We start from the raw sequence: 27,787 nt of genomic DNA on the forward strand, positions 1-27,787 counted from the left end.
CCAGCCCCACCACCACTCGTGGAAGAAAAGCCCAGAGCTGCTGTTTGCTGGGGCTCATCTCCGAGAAAGCAGCCCCCCTCGTCCCATGGGTGTTCCGAACCCAACATCAGGACTCATCTCTACTCCAGGTTTTTGGCAAATGGGTTTCGCTCCTGTCTTGGTTCCCAGGCTGCTGTAGCACTGCTTCTCCCTCAGCTCCTGCATAGACAGACAGCATGAAGCCTTCCTCTCGTGAAGAGGAGGACAGGACACACTGACCCACTAAGCCTCAGCCCCTGCAACCAGCAAAAACTCAAAATCAGTTCAGAGAAATCACTCAGACAGCACCACGCGGAGGCAGCTTAAGTACAATCTATATTATCTCTATATTTTTATTTGTCATCATATTTGCTCATTTCTGCAGAGTATAACATCACAAAGACCAAAATAGAGAGAGCGGCTTGTCGCTGAGCTCACATCAGTTAAACACGATAGGTACAAAACTAGGTGACTCTGTCTTATTTATCATACATATTTTTTTCAGTTGTTTATATACAAAGAACTACTCTATATGGAAAAATAATAAACAAATCCCATGGGTATGTTACATGGTGAACCAAAAGGAAGGAAAGAAGGAAGGAAGGAAGGAGAAGGGAAGCAGGTGAGGGAGAGCAGCTCCAAGGGCCTACTTCTGGAACCAACAGGTTTGTTGCGGCCCTGGGCTACCACAAGCAGACCTGCAAGACCACGGATGCCTTGGCCTCCTTGGTCTCAAAGCTCTGGGTCTTATATTTGTTCCTCCAAGCCAGAGCAGCTTCAGAGCCAGTCCTTGCTCCGGCACTTACCTGTTGCGAGGGAGAGCAGGAAGCTCAGAGATGATTTTGTGTGGTGTTAAAAAATTATATATATATATTTTTTTATATATATATATAAAAATTATAACGCACGGCAGCTGGCTGTTGTTTGGGTGCTAGTTCTTCATCAGGCTATTCCAAAGGCAGCTAGTGCAAAAGGGTTATACTTTAAACCACTACAGGAAGCTTTGAGAATATCCAGAATCCTCTGCACAGCATATATATGCAGCATACATTTCAAAATAATTTTTTAAAAAACGCTTCCCCCAAGCCTGGCTCATCTTCAAGCTCAACAGGGCAAGCCCAGAGATTTCAGATAGCCACCCAATGCAACAAAGATTGGGGACAGTCACCAACGAAGCGACACTGGGACATCATCAAGGCCTGCAAATGCAAGGAAAGGGGAGGAAGGGATCACGTCCCACACTCCACTTTCCTAAGAGAGAGGGGAAGTTCAACATAAATACCTCACGCTAAAGCCATGGAAGATGGAAGGAAAGCCCATTCAGTCTTCAGCCCTGCTTTCCAACTGGCTTATGGCATGAGGAAAAGGAGTTTTACACCAAGCCCACACAAAAGCCTGGCAGATAGCATTTGCATGTCCACTTACGCAGCGACAGATTGAGGAAAAGCAGTAACTAACCGCATGGCTTCGCAGGATGGGTGCAGAAGGGGAAATCCAGCAGCAGAAAAGCCGCTGGATCCACTGACCTTGCACCCAGCTCCCTCAAGAGTCAGCACCATTGCTCCCACCTGCTTCATCGTCCCCCCAGATACGCCAGTACAGAAGGAGACACTGTCCTTAAGCCTTCCCCGGGCTTGTCCTCATAGCAGGCGCAAACCTGCCTCTCTTCAAGCCCTTTCCCCCCCTGCTCCTGACCACACACATCTGGCAGGGGTGCTGAGGAAATGAGGTGCTCTTCACTCACAGTCACTTCTGAGAAAGTGAATGAGCAAGCATATAAATTAGGACACAAGAGGAAAGGTAAACTCCAGGCAGTAAACCAGACCCCAGTTCTCCCAGCAGAGCCATGAGGGGCAAATCTGGAAACGCACGGGTCTGCTGATGGCAGGGAAGGCATCAAGCAGGAGAGGAACAGAGAAACTACAGCCAAGAAGAACACAGCAGCTTGCTCCAACCTCTCCATTTTGCTTCCTGCTTGGGGGTCAGGGCATCCCATCTGTAGCACCTGAGTGTGCTCCCCCCTCCTCCCCTAGACAATTTTAAGTAAGCAAGAGGCATTTTCTGGTCCCTGGATAGATCTGCAGAGAGATCATTTTTATTTTGGCTCCACTAAATACCTAGGGGCCAGTCCAAAACCCAAGAAAAGTAAGGGGAAGCTTTTCCCACTCCCATGGATGCTGGCTCCACCCTCCATAGCATTGCAGTTGCTGCAGGGTCTGTGAAATGTGCAGCAGCAGCAGGAACTGCTGCCTGGGAAAATAAAGAGGGACAGTTTTAACCAGCCAAGTCATGTCAGGTTTCAAGTCTGCTCCAGTTTGGCCAGAACAGCTACGGAGTGTGCAACATCCCTTCCTGAATACTCCAGCCTAAGGGCAAAACTTGTGCAGCTGGCAGGGGAAGTCAGTGATGACAAGCATGGGGAAAGCTACCTGTGAGAGACCAGGGCCTGCTCTGGCAGCTACATGGTGCAAGCTATGTCGGTGGGGGACAGGAAACAAGAAGAAAAAACATTTTAGCGTTTACATATCTTCCTTTCCCAAAGAGGGATGAAAGGGCCAGAGCTCTACAAACTTCCACCACCTATCACGGCCCATCCTTGGTCTTGTTAGCAGGTGAGAGGTGCTCCAGAGAGGCTTCTCGCCACAGGAATGCAGGGGAGATAGGAAGCTTGGACGCCTGGTGATTAGAAAACCCCACCCTTGAGAGACAGCAATTCCATCCCTACTGAGCTTCAACAAGCATCAGCTTTGATGGGGAGCAGGAAGGGATGCAGGGAGCAGAGGAACAAGAATAAAGTCCCTTCCTTTTCCCCCTCCCTCACTCAGGTACAGGACTGCACAACCAGGTGCTGAAGAGGGTGGGGGCAGATGGTCCTTACTAAGCATTCAAGGCAATGGCTATAAGAGAAACCAATCTCCGATCTGGTCCTCAGGAATGCTTATCGCTGCATCCTATTCCCATTTCCCAAAGATCACCAAGATGTTAGTACCAGGGAGCTGGGGGAGAAAACTGTGCCTATATCAACCACTCAGGAAGAGGAATACAAAGCAATCGGGTTGTCCAGTTGGAAAAAAAGCAAAAACATTTTTGGCCACAACTCCAGGCACTGGCCAGTCACACTCCACATCAAGCTGGGCAGGTGTGGGAGGCTGAAGCCCCCAGTCTTGGAGCTTTGCTTCAATTAATTCCAGTCGATTGCTGCTGTAAGGAATGGGCTCGAGAATGGAGTCCTGGCCATTCCCTCACCTCCACACTGCTCATCGTGTCCGTACCCACAAAAGCTAATGGGAAGTGCCCACTTCTGCAATCTGCACTCTCTAGGAAGTGATATGACTTGCATGTTTCTGCTTCAATAAATTAAAAGAAAATTAAAAAAAACAACAAAAGAAGGAAAATGACAGCCTGGGCTGGGAGTTTCCCCTCCTAGAATTCATCATCGGAGCTCAGCAAGAGGGTCTTCTCGTTGTCGCGGGCACCCGAGCAGCTGTGGGAGCGCGAGATAACATGACTGCCATTGCGCCAGGGTGGACCATGCTCCAGTGTTGACTGCTGGGTGTACTGCTGGTAGGCTGGGGAGAAGTTGTGGATCGCATCTTGGACAATGTCATGGGGGTTCATGGTCTCCTTGAGGCTGCTGGAGATGCTCTTCATGGGAGCACAGCGACCTGTTGGGGTAAGACAGGGAGGGACAAGTGAAGAATACTGCCGCCTTCCCCACACCCCTTAACATGAAGGTAAGGAGAACAGGGAACATGCACTTCTAGATCCTGCAGAATTCACTTTACAGACTTCCTTAAGCAGCTGCTGAGGAAACGCCACACAAATGGTGTCAAGTTGCCCAGAGAAGTTGTGCATGCCCCATCCCTCAAGTTGTTCAAGGCCAGGCTGGATGGGCCTTTGAGCAACTTGGTCTAGCAGAAGGTGTCCCTGCCCATGGCAGCGGGGTCGGAACTAGATCATCTTTAAGGTCCCTTCCAACCCAAACCATTCTATGATTCTATGAAGTTTTACCAGTAGTGCTCCTAAATCCAGCCTCTGCCAGCCAAGTGAATCCACCTCAAAACCAAGTGGGGGACGTGCCATGAGAATGGGACATACCCACAGCGACAACCTCCACTATACACTACCTGTTGCTGGCTTGAGCATGCAACAAAGACAGTCAGGCAGGGAGGTGCTTCTGTAAAGGGTTTCAGAAGATAAAAACTAAAGAAATTCTAAAAATATATGAGAAATGGCATTTGCCATTCCCATTCATTGGAATTTAGACTGATAGGCAGTATCGAAGTACCCACAGGAAAGAGATCATAAAAGTGGAAAGCAGCACATAGGAGGGAAAGGAGGGGAACAGGCAGTACTAGAGGCAGAACCACTCCACGGGTGGAGTGTGATACCATGAAGGAAGCAACAGTTGGCATTTGTCCCACCCAAGTGCTGAGCACAGAGGAGGGCTGTGTGTCCTTCTAGGAGCTGCCATTTCTCATGGCTTCTAGGTCCCATTTCCAGTGTGGGCTTCTGGCTCTGCTCAGTCCTGGGGATGAGTTCCCCAAACAACCAAAGCAACGCTGATCATCTGTGGCAATTATGAGAGTGAAGGTAGGCTGGGGTGAGAGAGCAAACCACCTCCTTTGAGAGCCGGTGCCACTCTTTGGAGAGACATTCACACAATCCTAACAGAAACGCTCTAAAGGTAGGTGTTATGCCACTGCTCATGGGGCTGTTTTACAACTTATGATCCAGACAAGCCTAAAGCAGCTGTGTGAGGCAGTCAAGCTACAGACCTACAAGGAAGGGGAGCAAGGAACAAAGCAGGCAGTAGGTAGGCTGGGAATCAGGATAGAAAAGCATCCCAGTTTAAAACCAACGGAGACAAACACACAGAGCATGCTGTACCTACCGTATGGCCCATATGATGGAACAGCTGCATCAGGGACCAGTGGACAAAGCAAGGGAGAGATAAAAGGGAGAGGAGAGAGACAGAGAAAGAAAGAGAAAGAGGAAATAACAAGAACTCAACAAGACCCACCACCAAAACATCCCCCACTGTACTGGCCAACAGTTTACTCTTTCATCACCCACAGATCTCATCTGCCCCGGCTGTGGCCACTGTCCTTCCAAAACCTCTGGGGCTGGCTGGGATGGTGGGAGCATCTACATGAACGCTGCCCAAGCGCTGCTGTCTTCCTGCACCTCAGCACAGACTCCCCCCCAGCAGGAAGGAACCCCTGTATTTGGAGAACACTGAATGTTCTTGTGTAGACTGGGCACGAGAATCCTCCTTTTCCCAGAGATAACATCCATCTCCCTCTTCCCTGGAATAAGACTCTAGCAGCCCAGCCCTCAAAATCATTACAGGAAGATTGTCCTCCTTGAAGCCAAACACATTGCCAAAGCACAGCCTCATCTTCCTGAGCCAGATTCAAAACAGAACCTGTTTCAGGCCCTGTCCCTCCTGCCTTCAGTCTGTTGCACAATCTGGAGCAATGGAGTTCCCCTTCGGGGAGACAGGAAGGAGGACAAACCCACTCTACCAAAAGGATGCAACTTCTTGCAGCCCTCAGGTCTGCAACAAGCTGTCGTGGGTGGCATACTGGGGAACTGAAAAGGGAACAATGCAATTTAGGCAAGGTTTCTGCCTTGCAGAGCCATTGCGCAATGAATCTGTTCAGACACCACGGAGGAGGGGATGCGATGTTTTCCAAGCATTCAGGTTGGGAGTCATATCAGTGTGTTGGCTGCCAGAGGGACCAGTCTCCACCCAGTCTCGCTACCAAACAGACATGTCATATGTGATGGCATATTTCCTACCTTGGGCATCAAGTCTCTTGTCCACATACACCTTGTATGTGAACGCATGGCGCAGGGCGATGGCTGCAAAGAACATCTCCACACAAATGATGAAGTCCTGATACCCAGCAGCTACTGTGCCTTCACCCACAGACACGTTGGCAGAGTGGATTTTGGGGATGGCACCACACTTTTCCAAGATGGCCAACAGCATCCCTAAACAAAGCATAAAGCTCATGTAAATGTGCAGAAAACACGATCACATATTAGCTATAAGGAATGAAAATAGCTGTCTGTGCTGTATGTCCTAGATGCAAACCCATTTAACACAGGAGCTACAAACAGAGCAGGCTAGATACTCCCATCTACACTCACCTGTACAACAGAGAAAGGAGGAATAAATGAGACAAATATGTTTAAGCAAAGAGTATTCAAGCACTGTCCCTGTTCTATTCTCAACTGACGTGTAATCTGTGGAACTAGCTGCTGCAGGACTTAATCAAGTCCCAGTGGGTAAGAAACAGTCAGATATTTCTGTGAGCACTTCTGTGATCTCAGCAATTCCATTAGCTGGAGCAAAAATTGAAGCAACAGACCTTCCCATTTAAGCATAAAGTGTTTTTGACACACCATTGCAAGAAAGATGTTTCTCCCTGTCTATAGCCAGGTGGCTGAAGAATTCCAGAGAAGGCAGAAAGTGTGTGACCAGATGGCTCAAGATGATAAACTAGACAGCTTATTAGTCTGTCTGTAGACAGGGAGGATAGACCATACTCCAACAGCCTAAATTCCACCTAAGTTCCTATTCAATTAGTCTTTGAAGTGCAACTCAGTAAACCTAAGTAGGGCACTGAACAGGGAAATGCTTAGAGCCAATTAGTAAGAAGCATTAAGCTTAGGTGGAATCTCAGCTTTCTGAATGTGCCTCTGCATCATGTGTACGTATTCTGAATGCCCTTCTGGCTTGGCGGCAGTTCTGTGGCAGCACACACTGTATTCAGCCAGCTTGCTGCTTCACATGAATCACAGACTTACCATTAAAATTTTATTTATAGAGCATTAAAAAAAAAGTATTAAAATTTTTTAGATGTGCCACTTTAATCAATAAAATGGCAGCATGCAGATAAAATGTTGGCAGCTTGTGCTTTATGATTGTTCCAGGAATGCAAAGGACTCTTCATCCAAACAGCTGATTTTGCCAGGCAGATATGAGCGTGCACATGCACGCGCACAGGGACAATGAGGATTCAGGAACATAGAAACAAAGATTAAAATGAGCAAAACAGGTTTTCCCAGAGAAAAGCAACGAAAGACTATAAAACAAATACAATAATAATACAGAAAGACATTCTGGCTATTAATCAGCATCTGCTCTATCAACTCTAGTGTCTGAGCCCCTGCAGAGAGCTCTTTGTGCCTACCAAGGGAAGGGAAATGCAGCTCACCTTGCCAGAAGGACAAGAAGATGACAGACTTCACCATGAAGAACTTGAGAACTGGGCTATAGGGACTCAGCAGCTCACGTGTGGCGAAGTAGAAAAGGAAGAGGGCATACAGTGCCAGGCTGACAGAGATGTTGTAGATGATCGTCACGTAGAGGTAGCCACTGGTTACACTGAAAAGAGATGATGTATGTATGTCTGAAATCTCAGCATGATCTTTTCCCCTTGCCGCTGTCACTGGAGAGTTCTAAGACCCAGTGTCCTTCCTGCCTCGCTGTCCCCATTCCCTCCCCCAAACCAAGGCAGAAAAATCCTGAAACCAACAGGCTTTCCCTCCCTGCCCCCTTTTTTCACATGCGTGTTCAGCCTGCATTGTTCCCCTGTCTTTTCCCATGGCCCGGCACATACATGGACTATAAGCACAGCTGGACAGAGAAGGGCAGCCAAGGCTTGCGTGACAGACAAACAAACTTACTCAAAGTCACCATCCTGGTACTTGCCGAAGGCCTGAAGGATGACTGTGCTGATCGCCATGAGGGGCTTCACCACACAGAACTGCAGGGTAGCCTATAGGAATGAGAGAGGGAGAATGAGAAGGCAGGAGGTGCAAGAGGCCAAGTTCCCAAACCAGCACCACGATGGTGTGTCCACTGGGACAACTTAGCAAGGCAACACAATCCAGCCCCAACAAGGAGTCTGACCCCACCACTTGCTAACCGATTGTGCTTGAGGACTGCATCACCCAAAAGGAGATAAAAGAAGATTCAAAAGAAGTATGTGTGCTATCTACTTGTCCAGAATGTGAAGAAAAACCTCGCTGTAAGTTCCTCCTAGAAGCTGCTCAGCTGTTCTCTTCGAAGGCTGTTTTTCATAGGCTGTGTTGCAGCATATTTATGCACAGTAACATCATAAAAAGCAAAAAAATCCCACACTGATACGAATGCAGCAAGTTTAACAAAGGGATACTAGGGAAGGGAAGCAAACTCCAATCCATAGTTGCCATAAAGCTAGGCAAGAAGGTCTCCTGGACAGGAGTGGCAACCAGCTCTCTGAGGAGGAACTTTGACAACTGCCACCATATTAAGGCATTTTGTATACAGTGATGTGTGTTGCCAGACAAAAGTTAAGAACTATTCTGTTGTCAGCCACACGACCTCTACTGAATCTCCCCAAAGGCTCTGTGGCACTTGGGATCAGCTCTGTCCATTCTGCCAGTATAAATCACTGAGAAAGGACAACTCCTCTCTCAAAGCCACCTTCTTCATCTTCAAGGTCCTAAGAAAGTGGAGGGTCGTGACCCTAAAAACGTCACTCGTGTCTCCCTGAAGGAGACTGGAAGAGCCTGGGCAGGCACTGACCTGCGCACATGTGGGGCGGGCTGTGTATGGAAAGAAGGTAAACCAAACAGGAATCATTGCTTTGGATACGATGCAATTTGTTAGTGGTCATAAGACTTCAAGGAGATTAAAAACCCCAGCACATGCCAGTTAGTGAGTCACTGTAAATACGTGAACTGGAAAAGGTCAAGTTAATTGGTAAACAACTCTGTCCTCTGAGCTTCCACTCCTTCCAATCTGGGGATGTTTTAACCATTTCCTCGCAATTCAAACCACCACGTCCTATTTTTAGTTGCTTCCCTAGAAGACACTGCAGCATATGGGAAGCACATGGATGGTGTGTGACTGATCTGTGAGGGTCACCAGACACAGACCCGGCAAAGAATCTTGATCTAGACATCTTTAAGGAAACAAGCTGTCCAGATTTTACACCACAGCCACCAGCATACCACCCGACTGCTGGAAGGCCGCAGGCAACGCAGGCAGACTGACTGACCCACCACAGGCACCTGCCTGAGAACAGCTTGGGGTGGGGGCGAAAATGGAAAGAAGGAATGGTTATAACACACAGATTCTTTCAGGATGAAAGGGACTGGAAAGAGCAGAAAACGGGCAAGTGGTGGTGGGAGGCAACAGGAGTGCTGGAGATGCTTAGAGCAGGGATAAAATGGGCAAAGTACTCCCTCCAGCATGTTCCTCCTCCTGATCACCACAATGGTGGATACTGCACAGATCAGCACCAAGATCTGCTCTGTTGCCCTTTTGCACCAAGCTACCCAGGAATTTGCCTTGAAAGGTCTTCCTCAGCAATCCTGGAAGTCTAGAAGTACTAGAAAGTGAGTCTTGGTGCCGAAGCTTTCTCACCAGGACAACATTTAAGCTTGAGCCAAGAAGAACGTAAGTACTTAAATATCCCTTTGCAAGACACCTCCCTCAGAGCCTCCACAGCAGAGCTAGCAGTTTGCAAAGGGCAGGCCTGACTAGAAGAATTGCTGCCAGATAGCAGCAAAGCAAAAGCAAAATATCCACCTAAGCCTGAGTCACCAAGTGAGCTGAGGATTTGTGGAATCAGGCAGAATCCGCCCCCCCCCCGATAAAAGTGCTTCTTGTCTTCATTGTTGTGAAAAAAACTTTCCGAACGCAGCCAGATGCAGCCCATGTGGAGGTAACTGCCAGAGGCTGTAGGACCTGAGAAACAAGAGGTCCAAGGAAATTATTTCTCCAGTACCCTTTTACCTTGATGGGTGTTATGTTTGCTTATGACATATTTAAAGGTAAAAGTTAACATTAGGAGCAAAAAGAATAGGTAATGCATCAAATCAAACATGGGGTATACAAATGAAGCCCAAGAAAATCAGATGAAGCAGCTTAGAAAATAAAAGTATCAGGGAAGAAAACGGGAAAGCCATGAGGAAAGAACATGCGACAAACAGAACAGGGAAAAGAAAGATGTGGTCCTTTGAAATAGGACAATTGTGCTGCAGAGATTAACACTAGATGTTACTATGAGTCTGCATTGTACCCTTGATGTTCCTGCACATTGCTAAAACACAGAAGATGGGACATGATGTGGAGAAGCCAGGACAGATATCTAGACCCAGTGACTGGAATTACAGTGACCTGAGCCCTTTCAAAGAACCAGACCTGCTTCATGCTGTCTCCAGAGAAACCTCACGTGTTCATTTCAGCAAGTGAGCAAAGCCTTGAAACTCACCTGCTGTTTCATGGCAGCCAGAGGTGACTGACCTGGGATGAGCAGACAAGGGCTGTATCGAGGTTTAGATCTCCCCCATTATCTCCCCCTCAACATCCCCAATTCAGCAGACAGACACACATGGTGAGCAATACTCGGTTCCTCCTACGAAGCGTTGTGTCATGCTTAACCCCCACCCTCTCCTCAACTCCAAACCACAACAGCAGCACTGGGAATTCAGGAGGCTGTTACACAACTGTGGGGTGTCTGCAACACAACACAGCCATCAATTTCTTAAAGTTGGGACCTCTGCAATCCAGAAAGGGAAGAGACAATCAGAATTTCTTCCCACGGCTAACATCAGATCCAGAAGATAAACTGGGCCTTTTGCTAAGGCCTTCCTGATGCAGGGTCGAGTAGAAAAATGTTAAGATCATTCAAAACAAACCAACCAACCAACCTCGAAACACCCTCCCTTCTCACCAGTATACAGGCCTCTCAAAACAATATTATAAAACCCCTCAAAGGAGTGCTCATCTCAGAAGTTTATCAGCAAAAGGCACCATTGCCACCCACACACACTTCATTAATTTCTAGAGGACAGCACAGTTCCTTCAGCCTGTACCTGTTTGCAGAACCTCAGGAATCCAATCGAATAGGTCTTTCCCCACAGGCAGCAAGTCCCGTATAAACAGCTGGACCTGAAAGAGCCAACACAAGATGACAGGGTTCAGAAGCAAGATTTGGGCTAGAGTGCAAGATTCCTACCCTCTTTGTCTACCTCTCTGTAGCAAAGTTGTAAGACTGGTGCTTTCTCCAACTGTGATTACAGTTACAGCCATACCCTCTTTCAGAGACATGTTTAAAAACATCCTGACTCCACACTCCAATCTTTTTCTTTTTTTTTTTTTTTTTTAAGCTGAATAGCATGGGGAGAAACACAGATGCTAGAGGAAGCACACACAGCCAACCAAAGACAGAAAAGATTTAAAGGAGGAGAAGGGAGTAAGAAAAGAAACAAAGGAGTAGGCAGGTGTCCAGAAAAGTTGTGAATCAGTTCAGCTTGCCTAAGAGGATGTGATCAGCCTGACGTGTCTCAAAGCAGGATACTGGTAAATCATCACCATCCATAGTGCTCAGTCCCAGCAGACATTTGTCACCTGACACAGTTTTTTGGGGTAGGGATAGAGGCACAATAGGTGGGCAAAGGAGGAGGAGAGCATCATGCTTTAAGCACAATAAATACTCACTCAATTGGTTTCCCTCTGATCTCAGACATGATGGAGCTCTCCCCTCCCAAGTATTCATAGCAGAGGCTGAGAAAGTTGTATATTACAAAGGCTGCAAAGACATCAATCAGAGTAAAATGACAATCAACTTCAAAACAGGTGGAAGGACCAAGAGTACAGGCAACAGACCAAACATTAGCAGGGACTGCTTATGCAGCATCTTTCCCTTCAAAGCACTCCAGATTATTTTCACTGCATTTATCATCCTACCTCAGCACTCACAAGACTATCTAAACTGGAGTTTGGCCAAGGTCCCAGGCCAGTTCCATGACTCATGCCAAAAGGGTCACAGGACCATTTAAAACTGTTTTACTTGGCATCTGTAAGATGACGTTCTTTACAGGGTTCCTGTGCATTATTCCAGGACATTACACTGGTACTAAATAATTTGGAAAAGTTATCTCTGATTCATCAACCATATCTTATCTCCTGTATTTAACCTTTTAGGTGATGAACATAGTTTCTCTTTCCGAGGTAACTAGACTATAGACATAAGAGCTGGGGAAACAGAGGGCTTTTACCAATCAGTGAGACTCTGTTTTCATGTCTGGTGGAGATTTCTGAAAAACAGGCTCTGTGCTTCATCTCCTCAGAGAGCTGAAACTTCTTGTGTACTGAACAGCCTTCGCCTTGAGCCACCTGTTTTTTGCCTTCCCCAGCAACCAGTACAGATGAGGAAGAGTCTTCTCAGACTGACTGCTAATACTCTGCCCCTTTTCAATTCTCTTCAAGTCTCAGTTTTGCTGATATATATAAACTGAGGGGACGACACTGTGGGGAGCGTTCTCATCATAACTACAGACATGCTTTCTTTTCATGGGATCCAAACCCATTTAACTGTGCACAGAGTAAGCCTGTACTATCTGCTACTATCTCGACTTGTTATAATCACTGCTGGACCCTCATACAGTTGTGAGATTTTTAAGGCAAGGACTATTCTCCTAAGTTTGACACGTTTTCCTTGGTGAAAAATGACAGACCAGGTGATCCTTCTTTCAGTGCTATTTTCTACGATAGTCTGTCCTTGGACATTCCCTGGAATGCCAACACCCAAATCCTGGTTTTGGTGCCCAGAATTGACATAATACAAAGAGAAAATAACTTGGGATGGAAACAGAAGTCTCAAGGAACTTTGAAATAAGAACAAAAGCCTAATAATATACAGTCGTGAGAAGCTGACCTCACCAAGCAGCCAGTTATTAGACCTGAGGTCAATTTTCCTATGTGGATGAACTTCCAAAGTCAGAGACAGACATCAACTCAAATTCTTCTACAAGCATCCAAACTATGTCCTGGAAAAGACATACTCAACACTCCCCAAAACGCTCATAGTCTCAAAACATTACATTTATGGCTTGTAGGTGTGCCTAGCTGGCAAGAATGCCACAGCACATAAAAGCCAGCGGTATACCTGCCTCTGTGTATGTAATTGGGATATTGTTATTCCGTCTGTAATCCTTGTTAATGAACAAAGTTAGGTATGTTCATACAGCAATGATTTTGCTAAAGCCTTAATTAGGAGAGAAAACACCAACCATAGAAAACTTATTTAAATAACTGTGGTAACCCCTTTTGCCTGCAATTTTCCTGCAACTTAGCTGACAGCTCCCAGCACCCAGCGGAAGAAAAGCTGTGCTTTTCCTATTGTCCTCCAGTGACCCCTGCCCTCTGATGTGGTCATTACAATACCAGCTGCCCATTCCACAAGCACTACAGAAGAGATGACATCAGAGGAAGAGAAGAAAAAAAAAGACAAGGAAAAAAAAAAATAAAGGAGAGGGAAATATCTGCCCCTCCATCCCCAAAAGAAATGAATGCTAACTAGCTAACTATCAAAGCTCACCACACCACCAAAAGAACTCTTCTCCCATTCATCATCCACATTCATCAGATGGTGCTCATGACATCAACGTAACAAAAAGAAATGTCTACTTGTGTCAGTCTTACTGACACTCAGGTTTGTACAGAAGCAGAGTCATATGAAAAAGCAACACCAAAATATGTTCATCCTAACGCACACTATGAAATGCAGCCCATAAACAGCCCAAGACAGTTTTCGAAATTTATTAACCAGGTCCCCCTGTTCCCTAACAGAGCTCCCCCCATTTTGCAACCTAATACCTTCCCAAAAATGAAATTATAAGATGGATGGCAAGGGAAAGCAGAGAACAAAACGGCTGTTTCAAAGCAGTCCCCAGAAAAAGTGAGGGAGAGAACCTGCTGACCAAAGGTGCTTTCACTTCCACCTGTGGTCTTTTTGCACAGCCCAATGTGCTGAGGTGAACTCTGGAGCATGGGCTGCCTCCTGAGCAGATGTTCAGATGTTTGCAAACTCCCTGAGCAAGCTAGGCAGAGAGATACTGGCTGTTGCTAGGAGAGGAGTTTTGCAGAGCAGCAGGCTTCCTGCTAGACCTACACACACGCACAGGGTGGGGAAGGAGGGAAGAAAAAAAAAAAAAAAAAACAAAACAAAAAAACCCAGGCCCAAACAAAGATGCCTTATGAATCACATGCACACGTTCGCCATCTGCTGCTGCATCCCAGAGCATTGTCATTGTATGCGAAGAAGGGCCTGCTGGTCCCTTCCGCTGATTAATGTGTTCACATGGCCAGGGGCACCTCTCTGCAATGCAGATCTTGCCAAAACAACTGCACCAGCAACTTATGATTTAATGAGGGTATAACGATAAACTGTCCTCAAAAATACACTGCTAGAGTGCAGTTTCTCCTGTTGGATGGGCAGAACGCTCCTTTCTGGATGAGATCAGGAGGGCAGTTTAGACAGCATTTATTGAAGAGTAAATGTTTCCCTCGCATAAAATACTAGTGGTATCACCCGCAGCAGATTACTAAAAATTCTATAATTGGTAATTCATCCTGAACACAGCACCCTGTCTTCTACAGGACTCCAAAGCACTTCACACCTCACCAACACCAGCATGTGGTAGCTGTGCTACCCTGTGTGATCACAAAAGCAGCCACAGGATGGGACCAGAAGAATACGCCGCTAACATACTGCACCAGGAAAACAGGACAAAGCAAGCATCTGGCTGCTAAGTAAGTGCTTGTCCAAGAACCAGGAGGTAACCGGTACCTTGCTTTAAACACCCCGCTAGAATCAGATTTTTGGCTTTACACGTTCCTGAAGCAAAAGACCCAAGAAAATAATAAACTTTGTCTCTACAGAACATTGAAGGGAAGGCTCAACACATCTTGTCATGCTCAGAGGCCAGCGAGGGAGAAGGTCAGGTTGGACACGGCTCTGAGCAACCTGATAGTGAAAGATGTCCCAGCCCATGGCAGGGGCATTGCACTAGATGACGTTTAAAGGTCCTTCTCGACCCAAACCATCCTATGATTCTATGATTTTCAGTGAACCATGCTGAAACCAAAACTGAGCAAACCATGGTCACCCAGTGAGGCACACTGTAAAATTTTGTCTCGGTAGGTGACAGTAATGCCTTCTCCACATCCCCAAACCAGAAGCAAAAGTTCTCTCAGGGCAAAGACTTCCCACCTCCCCCGTATTTTCTGTCTGACCCCTCCTTACCTTCATAGCAGTCCCGCACTGTGCCAAAGTAAACATAGTACTGGTCATTGGTGAAGAACAGGAGACTGAGCCATGAGTCAAAGGCGTAAATGGGCACAATGAAGAGGATCCGAACAATGTAGCGCTGTTCATTTGGGCAGCTATAGCAGCGGAGATGCATGTAGATCTGAGGAGATGGAGAGGGGAGACCAGGATCAGTGGTATATGGAACAGAGAGGAGAAAGTGGAAGTGAAGAGTCAACTGGACTACCAGGAAAAAAACCTCAGTAAATCATCTCTTGATTGCCTCCGGCAACCTCAAGGTGATGAACATTAAAAAATAAAATAAAATAAAAAAAAAATCACTGCTATCATATGGCATTGACACAGCGTCCCTTAGTTTGCAGAGAGTGGGAAGAAGGAGGAAAAGGAAGTGGGAGGCATTTCTAATCTAGTTTCTCATTGGGAATTAATTTACTGTTATTATCATCACCACCTTGCCCATATTTTGTTCATACCTTTTCTTCTAATTATCAATCCTATATTGCTGCTATTCTGTTTTAAGTACCCAAGATTCACAACACTGCAGGCTGCTTGTCTCTGAAGAGAGAAGGAGCATGCACTTAAGCGCATGCTTATTGTAAACACTCTCCCTCTTGGCAGTTTTGGATGCTTTCAAGACTTTCACCTGAAACAACCTAAGAGAGCCCTTGGCAGTTTTGGATGCTTTCAAGACTTTCACCTGAAACAACCTAAGAGTGCCTTTCACAGCAGTGCCAAGAACTGATAAGCCACAGCCCGTCTGCTCAAAAAGCGCCATTCTGCACACTGATGACAGCACAGCCACAAAGCGTCAGCCATCAAGTGAGCACCGAGCTCATGCACCAAAGGAACCACGCAACCACACTTATTTTGTCTGTCTGCACACACGCTAATCCCCCTAAGTCACTGGCTGAGGGGACTGCAATGTCCCCACCCTATCCACTCCCACTGCTCACAGTTTGTTAGTCATCATTAAATCCCACACCTAAAATGCTTTTTCATAGAATACTCACCTCCTGGGAAAGGTATTGACCTCAAGCCTACCCTGAAGATGAACACCACTCCTGCAATGGCCTAATAACACACAGCCAGAGCTTCAGCACGAGTTGCAGGTACACTCTGTCAGCCACGGAGTCAGCAGAGGGCACTTCTCCAGAGGCAAGGCCTCCGTACGGCAACCCTCATCAAGCGACTGCCCTAACTGCTGGGATTAATAACAGCTAGTTTACTACATACATGCCTCATGACTGACCAATTTTGCTGCCTGAAGAGGCACAAGCATTTTTCTGAAGCTTCAACATGCATTTTGGGGTGCTGTGAGGATTTTCCAAGGTCCAACAAAGCATACATTGATGCTCTTGCCTTTCCCTCGCAAGGGAGAGGGGGTTGCCTCTCCCCAGCTGTCTGTTGCTCATCTTTTCCTGCCTCTTAGTCCAATCTGGTCAAAATCGACTGAAGGGCTCAAAATACTTTTGTTTCCTCTCCCCATCCCACAAGGAGCTCACAAAAGCCTCATTTCTGAGGAGACCAGGTTGAAAATAAACTAACAAACCTTAGGGATATTTTTTCCTTGTGACAATCCCAGTGACACACCTCACCCAGCACAGGAACAGCTGACACTGGAGTCCAGATGACTTTAAGCTTTGCCCTTGGGATGTCACAAGAGCCCTGCGATCCATGTGCCTATAAGAGCACAGGAACTGCTGCCTTGTAACAGGACAACAGTGCGTTTCAATCAACACTGTGTCTCTGGCGCTGAACTCCATTGGTTTCTTCAGAGAAAGGCATTAATGCCTAAGTGTGCAATGCTATACTACAGAGGAAAGATTTCTTTCTACCCTCAGTAGGCAATCAATTTGTGTTCTGAAATAGGAGGATCCATGGCACTTGTAATTGTTACCCAAGCTGGTGAAACTGCAGATGTTACTCTTATTCATCAGTGACTAACCCGTTTTTGAACTTCACTAGCCCCTGTACTCCATCAATAGGCTGTAGTTTTCTAAACGCTAGTCATCACTCTGGAATCTACGGACAAACAAGTACAAAACACAGGTTGATAAATAACAGGGCTTGCGTTTCCCCACTGTGTTTTTCAGTTCACATGACAACTCCGTGAAAGAGAGGTACAGAACAGGATGCAGGGTTTGATTTGTTCTGGCCCCCAGGACACCTGCCCCAGAAAGAGGGAAGGGGAGAAAAATTAAAATAAAACATTTCCTGCTACTCCTTTCCGCAGTGGAGTTCAGCCTGTGGAATCCACTGGCACAGGAGATCAAAGGAGGTATGTCAAACAACAGATGACCACGATCATTTAGCTAACAGCTGACACAATAACAACATGGCTAGATTCAGCTACAAGACCTGGGAAAGGATGGCTTGACATAACACACCTTTCTGCAAACACTCAAGAGATGGTGAAATATTTTCTGCTAGTTTTAAAGAGTTTGGTTCCTCTCCATTCGCACTATGGAAATGGTCTGAACCTGGGCAGAAAAAGGCTTTCGTATAAAGTTGTCACCTTCATCAGCACAGACAATATATTAGACTCCAAAGAAGAGGTCCTGGTACCACTCCAGAGTCTGTAAACCCCCATCACACAGCTGTATCTGGCAGAGATAAGCCAGGGTATCACGTGTTCCTCCATATGGGGAAAAGAAAAGGATGAGAAGTAGGAGTGATGGGGTTTTACCTGATGGCAGGTGATAAGCAAAGCTGTCCATACAAAGAAACCTGAGATGGCCTGAGCAGCTGTGGTCATGAGGAATATTGGCTGCTCCACAGCCGTGGGGCTGCCATCCTCCGGCATCCAGGAGAAGTTGGGAGCCACAGCTGGAGTGGTGGCAGTTGACCCCAATCTGGGGGCTGCAGTGACGTCAGTCATCACTATCATGGTGGCTTTTGGTGTGAGGTTCCAGTTGGGATTGCAAGAGAGCCGCCCACGAGCCAAGACCTGTCAAGGAAGAGAACCAAAAAGCAATTGAGCCCAGCTGAAAGGACTCAGGAGCCGAACAGTAACAGTGCTTTGCATCTCTCACATGTCTTTCACCAGGCTGCTCACATGGTTTATGAACAGGACCTGGATAAGTCTGCCACTGCCACCCCTCGTGATACAACAAATCATGTGGTACTCAGGAACCTCTCTACCACTCACAACACAGCCTCCCCAAAATCATGGAACACTGCCACTGTCACCACCCTTCTGCGATAAAAATATTTAAGAACAACATGAATGCAGCATTCACCTAAGATCAGAAGGAACTCTTTCAGTATGGATGATTTCGATACAACGGGCACACTTGAGTTAACAGCTCTACTCCACGAAAGCACGGGCTATTCTGACATGTCCTGAAAAGCCAGAATCTTAGTCTTATGGTTTCATCCAGAAGGCAGCAGAACGAGCAGCAGCAGGAAAGAACATGCACCACAGAGTGTCACTGTGTAGCAAGAGGGAAAGAAGAGCATCCCTGTTCCTCCAGCAAGCAATCTCCATCTCTCCCCCTGCCATTTTGAAAACGACACTCAACCCAAAGTACCTTCATTGGAAGGATATGTGCTAAAAGTTCTCCTCGCTAGAAATAAGAGCATGAACGTGATGTTTTTACCAAATACCATATAGCATGGTACGCTTAGCCAGCCTATCATTAATTCTACTAACTTAGCATTGCTTTCTATATGACATGAATTTAACCTGATTGGCTTTTAAAAGCCAGTTGACCCATGAAAACACACCCAGAACACAAAGATATGCAAGATTTCAAAGCAGCATGACCCCTGGTCATTTCCTGGATGAAAAGCTATTTTCTGCCAATGGAACAAATTCTTGAAGGTCTATGATCTAAAGCAGCTATTATTTTCAATTTGGTTGTAAGCAGACTTTAATGTGACCTCTGGATTGGAGGAAGATAATCCACTTAAACCAAGATCACAAGCAGGCAGCCATTGGTTCTATCCACTAGAAGAGCTGCTTCTGATGCGGTTGTAGTAAAGACACAGTTACCAAGGGGAAGTGTATAATACTGCCTCCTAATAGTTTTCAGGATGCCTTTTCTTTAAAAGCACAAGACATAGCTCCTATGCAGGCCTTTAAAATCAGCAGATGGAAAGGGCTTTAGAAAGGCCAACAATCCATCGCCACGGTTTACAGCTGCAGCAGGGAAAGACACGTCTGTCATTTACTGACAGGGCACAGCAGAACACGAAAGAGAACATACGTTCTTAGATGAACTGCCCCAGCTTTGCTTCATCCAAAGCCACAGCACAAATCGGGGAACAAGCACCCTTTAAAAGCAGAGGGCCAGGAGCAAATCATTTCTACATGCACACCAGGGTGTGCAAATGGCCCCTCCAGCACATGGTTTTCCAAACCACATACCTGAACCAGCAGCGTGCAGCACTCTAATGTTACTTATGCCACATTCCACCTCATTGCTGCTTTCTTCCACAGGGGGAAGAAAACAAATACAAATCCTGAGACGTATCCAGATTTGTTTAAGTAGATATTATCTTACTATAGATGGAACTGCACAACTGTGATGGTTTAATTCACAAAATAATCACCAAACTTGGCTTTTCTTCATTCTTTCCAGTCGTTCTTTTTCCAAAATATCCCTGCTCTGAGTTACAGCTTTCCATAACTGCACATACCGAAGGGTAATTCCTTTCCAGTCCTGATTCAGTACAGGAACTATAACTGTTAAGTTTTGAGTTTCAAAGCATACACACACACATTAAATTACCCATACTATATCTAAAAATTTGGAGAGATGAAGACTGGATGGAGATGTCACATTGTAGCAAGGTTTTTATTGCTTTCAGAAGAAAGGGATTTCTACACAAGTGGCTTCTGAAGCGACTGAACACTCCCAGTGCTGCGAGTGCTTCCACTAAGCTCACAAAGGGCACATCTAAAATGAAATCAGAGCAGATGCACCTGTGGTTAACCTAGCTCTAAATAAAGTCCAGCCAGCTGCGATCCTGCACATCCCAGTGCACTTTGGGAGCTATGCAAGAGAGGAAGCTGCTAAGCCCTTCCTAAAGTTCATGGGGGGGAGGATCTCTACTGCAGGACACCAGTGGCAGGAGGGACAGGACCTGGAGCTCCACGCTCCAGCTAATCAAACTACACCGACAGCACAGACCCCAATGCAATGCCAGTAACATCAGCAGAACTGAAGACCTGCAAGGGAATTCCTCTGCTTCTCTGCTCTCATTTTAAAAGAAGCTGAAACAACAAAAAAGTGATCAACAAGCATTTTGACGTGACAAGGGTTATGTATTCAGAAGCAAGGACACTTACAAGTTCAAGTTGTATATGTAACCTTAACACTGCCCCCTTGTGATTATACATCAACTGTTATTAATTACATGATTATGCCTCATTCTTCACCTAATCCCCTTTAATTCACAGAGTCATTGAAACTAATAACTCTTCCCAGCACTGTATTCTGAAAGAAAATATACAAACTGTCTTAACCAGAGCTCCACTTCTCTTTTCCTACCCCAAACTCCAATCCACCTCACCCATGAGCACCCCCCTGTTCCTCCGGGTTTCCCCTGACGACAGCTTTTTAATCGGTTGATACTTTTTATTGGCTCCAAGCATCAGCTTGCAGTTCATTGTCCTTGCTAGTGAAACACGAAGGAACACTGTACTCCTGAATCTGCAAAATTAACATATACCTTCGAAATTATCCCTTCTAATCTCCTGAAGTCCCACACACCACTGCTACAGTGACAGGTACAAGCAGTGCACAAAGCTATTATGAAAGACTACTGTATGCAAGAAGCTGAAGCTGTAAGAGCAATTCCGTACTGTATTTAAGAAATAGATAATAGCACAGATGGTTGGAGCCTTAACCAGGTGAGTGGATTTCAGCTCGTTCACTACCACCAGCTCAGAGGCTGCCAGCTGCTATTTTGCCTTGCTAAAAAGAACATCATGAGAGCAGGCTATAGCAACTCTCTTAACAGGCCTTGTTTCCGAGATGCCTCTTCCCCGCCGTGCAAGGAGATACCAGCCCAGTACATCATTAGAACAGGCTTCCAGCAAAGGCAGTGCCTGGGAGCACATCACGGCAAACACGCTGCCTTGACAAGCTACAGATCCAGCATCCTGGTTAAGCAGCTTCCCTCTTACCTGACACAGTGAATGTGTTTTGATAGGTGTTTCTTGGACGCCTACCTCCACCTCAGCTCATGGCAGTGCCACAACACGTGCCTTCCTGCTTCCTCTCACGCCTGGAGAAAAAGGTCCTTTCCAAGAGCCACAAAGCTATTTCATATTCACCTCGATTTTCTCCATTCTCCCACTTTGCTACTCCAGCTGTGCAACAACCTGACAGCAGTTAGGCTACTGGCTGCAATCTCTTTTCTGTGTACTCCTCCCAGCTGCCTACATGGTCTCTGTTGTTTCTTGTGCATTTTAACTCCTTGGGACAACCATCTTTTTGTTCTCTGCCTGTACAATTCCAAGCACTGCGAGGTACCGAACCATGAGGAAGGCACCTGACATTACTATATGGCAAATTAGGCGCATTTTGAAACCTAAATTACCAATGCAATACAAACCAAACCAATCTAATGCGTAATAAATTTTGAAGAGCTCCTTACTCTTCTGCCATATCATGTTTCCTCTGCCCATCTCTTTCACCACCACCTCATTGCTTCCACTTCAAGGGAAAGTAAAATTACTTGCACGCTCATTCTCCCTCTCTGGAGGGCTCTCCTAAATATATCAAAGGAAAACATTTCAACACTTCTAAATTTCCCTCTTGAAGCTTTACCCATCGCCAGCTGACTACCTTGCTCCCCCTGGAGGTAACCTGCAATATAGGGCGTCCCAAACAGGACCAGTAGAATAGATAGCCAGGAAAAGCACCAAACTTTAGAAACTGGAAACATGCACACAGAAAAGTATATCCGGGTAAACACAAAGGGCTTTCGGATGCAGGGTTAGGTGTATTTCAGGATGGCCACAGGAAACTTGAATCAGCTGGTACGATTCCTGTATGTGGGCTACATGAGCTTCAGGCAGTGCTTAGGTCTGCATGAGGTCTATAGCCAACAACCCCAGATGTGGAATGCAGAGATGACACCCCCATTCCCAATAAGCCACTGCAAGTTACGCACATTAGAGCAAGACAGGACCTTGCACTGCTAGGGCATTCGCTTAAACACCAACCTAGCACCAGCTTAAACTTATCTAACAGATCTTCTGAAAGCACTTTAGGAGCATTAGGGTATGCTCTCAATGCAAGGAGGAGAAAAGAAAATAAAGCAAAGCATGTGCTATTGATATCAAGACGTCTGTCCAGAGAAGTTGTGGATGCCCCATCCCTGGAAGCGTTCAAGGCCAGGCTGGATGGGGCTTTGAGCAACCTGGTCTAGTGGAAGGTGTCCCTGCCCATGGCAGGCAGGTTGGAACTAGATCATCTTTAAGGTCCCTTCCAACCTAAACCATTCTATGATCCCATGAGCTATCCTGATAAAAACCTAGAGATGCAAAACACCGTTACTGAGATTCTTGATAGGGAAGGGGCTCCAACCTGCATGGAGACCGGTTCCATAAATGTAAAGCTGGCAGGGATGTGTCCACAGGGCCTGCATCCACAGAAAACTGACAGGGCAGTAATTCTCGATCAGAAGCAGATTGCCAATTCTGTATCTTTTGGAGACAGAGGCTTTCTGTCTCTAACATTAACATTTCTTCTACCGAAAATAAACTCAGAACAGTAAACAGAAGGGATACGGCACAAGTGAAAACAAAAAACCTCCATTTTTGGCTTGCGTAAAGGCATGGAAAATGTTACCACCAAGGAAGAGCTATTTCTACATAAAGATAAACAAACAAATATGTAAACTCCATTTCTGATGCAACAGAAGTGGTGTAAGAGGAGGGAAGAAACGTTCAAGTTTGGTCCTTCAGTTCCTAGGGGTACTTCTGAACACATATTCAATCACGGAGTCCAGAAAAGGAGGAGTGGCCTGACAGCTCTGAGCAAGACCCACTCTGTTATGCTGCTGGCAACAGCTCACTCACTTTGCCCTGGTGTCGGCAAAAAAAGAAACCCAAACGACATGACTCTGAAGCCGTTCCCTGCCATCTGCAAACACAATCTGTGTTTTTAAAATAGATCATCTCCTCCGAGGCTAAAAGAATTTAATTTCTAAACTGCTGAGAGAGCAAAGAATGATGCACAAAGCTATCCCATGAAAGAGTCTTAACAGCTAAGCCTCCTTCTGCTGTACAAGATATGATCCAACAAAACATGCATGACCTGGCTGCAAGGTTCTCCTGGAAAGCTACAAGACAAGAAACTGCTCCTCCTTAAAACCTACTCCACGCTTACTGTAGTCTCAAATATCCACCATGCTGAACTTTGTTTCCGTTAAGATACCACAAAACCATTTTCCATTCCCTTCTTAACTTCTTATCCCTCCAAAAGTTTCTCCATTAAATTATCATTATTCTGGACCCAAAAAGAACAATGCAGAAGTGTCATGTGGTAGGTGATTTAGAGTCTGAATTTTCTGCATCTATTAGGACACAAGCCAGAGCTTTACATCAGCGAAAGCAGGAGCTTTATGGTTTTCAGAATGTCCCCTAGACTTACACGGAGTACAAGAACACATGACAAAATGGTTCAAGGTTTATTTTAGACTATTTTAATTATAAGAATGGCTAGAAATGCCAACTGGGATCAGCTCTTTCCATTGTGCTAGGTATATATTGCAAATTCATAATTGATTTAAAGTCTTTTTCAACCCCCAAAGGCATGGCATCACCAGCTGATCTGGTAAAAGATAGGAAACAGAGGAGGTAGAGAGTCAGGACAAAATAACTTAATGCTATACAGTGAGAGAGTCGCTGGTGCAGCTCAAATCAGTGACAGCTATAAAAGAAAATCAAATGCTTTTAAATTCATTACTTCTTAAATTACTTTTACTCTCTGGGGTGGCATCTAGTTTACTTAGCTATGAGACATGAAAAGGTCCCAACAGTGCACTTTTAAGCTCTCCAGCAGCATTCCCAAAACAACCTGAGTTAAGTATGTGACCTGGCATGCCATTTTTACTCGTGCAACTCATTTATGTTTTACTATTCATGCTGGGCAAAGCTTTCTTGACATCAAGTCAGTGAAAGTCACCCCACAACACGCACTACGAACACCAGCATATGTACATAACTGCAAACGCACGTGAGCAATACTGTGCTCAGCTAGAAGATGGACATTTGACAAGATTTACAAAAACATGCAGTGACTGAATCTATGGTTACTGTGCTTTGTATCAGCTTAATGCACTTCTCTCTCTGCACAACAAATTCTGATCCAAATGCAGTTCTTCACAATGTTATGTCTCCAGAGGTGTAAGAAGTGTGAAAGCTGAAGGGATTTCGCCCTGTTGCAATTTTCAAAACAGCTGTCAGTATAGTCAGTGAAACAAGAGAAAAGTGTCACTGGGACATAAAACCAGTAGCGCCAGCATGAGCGGAGCAGGAAGAGCATTAGCCTCAGAAGCAGAAGGCAGAGGAGTCATGCACCAAGGAGGACCAAACCCCAGGGCAAGGCACACACCCACTAAGCTATACTCAAGAGATGATCCAACGCCTATGTACACGTAAGAGCATACCGTACACATAAACAATTTAACCTTCAACAAGGCCATGTAACTTCTTTTCTTGTTTTAAGGAAATTAAACTCTGAGAATACCACAAAAATCTTCTCCACTTCCAGCTCACACAGCCCCCACCCGTTTTGGTAATCTACACACAGTCATCCAAACAGAGAGCAGCTTCCCCTCCCCGTACACCCATTTGAAAACTCAGAATCAACAATAAAACCCTTTTACCCTGAGCCGTGCACTCTTCTTTCCAGAGTTTTTTTCTGCTCTATTAATTTCTGTTGTCTCGCTGTACTCACACAGCCCTCCTCCCCACATCCTCCTCCTCCTCTTTTTTTTTTTTTTTTTTGTGGACTGACCCAGATTGTGATAGGTCAACATCCAACATCCAGTCCCTTTTTGGAAGGGGAAAGGAAAAAAGAGAGAAAGGGGGAGGGAAAGAAGGAGAAAGGAGGTTCCCCAACCTTCCAACCTCTCCTTCGAGAGTAGGATCAGGCACACTTGGTCCGTGCACTGTGTCCCTTTCCCATTTTCCCAGCAGCCCCACTCCACACGAACCAGTCAAGCCCTCTACTCCCAGGAGGGAAACACAGAACAACTACAAAAATATTCTGCAACTGGCAGAGGGGAAAGAGACGATGAGAAAAAGGATGTGTTGTAAACACTTGTGTCCTCCCTAACAGAGGAAGTTTACATTTCATTTTCCAAATTCTCAAGAACAAAGTCAAATCAGAACTTACTCCACCACCACTTGCATTCATCCCTTCCCACATCCAAGTGCCATGACAGAGAAGACAACAGTTTTAAAGTTGCCACAGGGTATACAGTTACTCTAAGAAGAATGAGAAGTCAAACTCTACAGCAGGATCAAAAGCCATTGAACTTGTGGCAGTCACACATACATTTGACCACACTTTTCCACACAGAATATAACATACAGAATCTATCAGATCAGATCCATACTTAAATTCATCAAGTAAATGTGCTGGAAGAAGCCAGATATCTTATCACAAGCCTAGGCAACTGTGCAGCGATGCATAAGAGGAAGACAGCATATCCAACTTCCCGAGCAATCATTCTCTGATGCAAATATGTAACAGTGATGAACACTGCAAAAGTAAAAACAGCAATTCTCAACAAAGCACCCAAAGCCACTCTCTATGAAGCCATTTTGTTATCGCTAAAAGAACATCCGATCTGCTTATTTTTGTTTGTGGGCTGTTGCTTTTTTTATTTTTTTAAACTCTGGACATGACACACATACATCCTTCTTGTTAATTCCCAAAAATCACTGACTCCTAATTTCATTGCTCCTGTTCAACATTGCCCCGTTGACACTTCTCTCCTGCCCTGTTATTCCATCAAGAAAAATAAAAATCCTACAGATGCAGACTTCCAAAAGCAGAGTGAGGAGCTTTGTACTCCTTGGAGAGGATAGTTCCTCCCCACACAAAAATGCCAAGCCCCAGAAACATCAGCATTGCAGCTTTGCTAGTTAAAGAATTAATCCAGACACAGCACTTGCCTTACACAAGCTAACTCTGGAAGCTCACAGGCAGAGAGCAATGCCTGGGGGAGGAAACCATTCTCACCCTTGCTGGCTAAAGCACAGGCAGCACCAGAGGGGAAAGCCTTGCCCAGCATCCTCTTCCAAGGGCTACTTAGGCCACATGAATGGCTAGAAGCTGCTCAACCTTTCCTGACGGAGCAACGAAGCCAACCACAGAGGTTTGCAGAGAAGTTGCAAATACTGTTAGAAGCTGATGGATGCCAAGAGCTACTAAAGCACAGTTTGAGGGGATTCTGAAATACCTGTCTCTACCCCAGAAGTCAGCAACAGCAATGCATTTTCTCTACACAGAATGAGGTGCACCAAGCGCCCACCCGAGAGGGTGCGTGCTTAAAGACAAAACTTCAATTTTTCCAGACACGGTAAGATTAAATTACCCAGTTGGACGAAGTTGCCTAAATGGTAATTTATATGAATAACTTGTGGCTTAAAACTCTGCTGGAAAATCAGTGCCATCACAAAGCCATTTGGACAGGGGAAAAAAAAAGTCTGAAAGTCAGAGGAGTCTGGAGGAAGAGAGAGGTCACTCCCAGCACCCATGGGACAATTAGCTGCAAATACCTTCACCCACCACTAAACACCTCTTCCTGGCAAAACTGGCAACAAGGAGACAAGATGTGATGAGCCACGAAGAGAAATTCACTCTCTTCTAATCTGCGTCCTCAAGCGACTGGCTTCTCCAGGTTCATTTTAAATAACCTGGACAGAGGCACAGCTACTTACATTACTGCTGCCTGGGCTCTATCTGTGCTGGAGATGAGCAGGCAACTGCAGGCTCACAAGAAATCAGCACAGCAGCCTCCAATAGCATCCATGTCATGTTTCACAGCCTGGGGAGGGAACAGTGGGCTGGCAAGGTCAGCTTTTAAGTTATTATTTCATCTCATCCCCTTCTCAAAGCCTCACTGCTGCACCAGATAATGTGTTGCAGTCATTTTCGTTGCTGAACCAGAGAGACTTTTTTTTTTTACCTTTCTGCCACAGAGTAAACCAGGGGCCAGATGTACAACATACCCAGGCAGGGAGGAATGCTTTCAGGTTCAAGAAAATCTAAGGCCGTGACACCACCTCTCTATGTTCTTCGTCATTCTCCATTATACAACATCCTCAAATAGCTGATCATTTCAGTATCATCGGACTCCCAGGCATTGTGACCGTTAGAAAATAACAGAAAAAAGCAGTATTCCCATCCTTTCAATCCAGAGACAGACTTGAGGGTGGGGGGACAAATATCTGGGTACTCTATGGGTTATAGGACATTCAATGCTCCACGTACAGCATGTAAGTTCTTTCCCTGTTCAGGTTTCCTGTAAATTGTGCCCCTCGGGGGCTATAAAGACCTGGTCACACCTAGATACAGCAGGGCTCCTGGGCAGCTTGCCTATACACTGCATTTTTCCTGCACACAGTTTGCTCTGTTGCCTTCCCAGACATTTTACTTACACCCTCACAAACAAAAACC

General features: G+C 45.7%; 1 protein-coding gene across 3 annotated transcripts in view; it reads right to left on the minus strand.

Annotated features, from left to right (window-relative positions):
• Positions 1-346: 346 nt before the first annotated feature.
• TMEM184B (transmembrane protein 184B) overlaps positions 347-27,787 on the minus strand; it is a 31,265-nt gene continuing 3,824 nt past the window's right edge. The window contains exons 2-10 of one of the 3 annotated variants that reach the window (XM_054188472.1): positions 17,824-18,084; positions 15,114-15,279; positions 11,525-11,615; positions 10,900-10,975; positions 7,720-7,811; positions 7,248-7,417; positions 5,824-6,018; positions 4,913-4,936; positions 347-3,683 (exon numbers count right to left, since the gene is read on the minus strand). In XM_054188472.1, the coding sequence (XP_054044447.1) occupies positions 3,442-3,683; positions 4,913-4,936; positions 5,824-6,018; positions 7,248-7,417; positions 7,720-7,811; positions 10,900-10,975; positions 11,525-11,615; positions 15,114-15,279; positions 17,824-18,024 (1,257 nt within the window). In that variant the 5' untranslated portion in view covers positions 18,025-18,084 and the 3' untranslated portion in view covers positions 347-3,441. Of the gene's footprint in view, positions 3,684-4,912; positions 4,937-5,823; positions 6,019-7,247; positions 7,418-7,719; positions 7,812-10,899; positions 10,976-11,524; positions 11,616-15,113; positions 15,280-17,823; positions 18,085-27,787 lie in introns of those variants that run through there. The other 2 variants (XM_054188474.1, XM_054188471.1) reach the window with 2 other exon arrangements.

This window comes from Rissa tridactyla, chromosome 1, assembly GCF_028500815.1.
Source record: "Rissa tridactyla isolate bRisTri1 chromosome 1, bRisTri1.patW.cur.20221130, whole genome shotgun sequence".
NCBI lineage: Eukaryota > Metazoa > Chordata > Aves > Charadriiformes > Laridae > Rissa > Rissa tridactyla.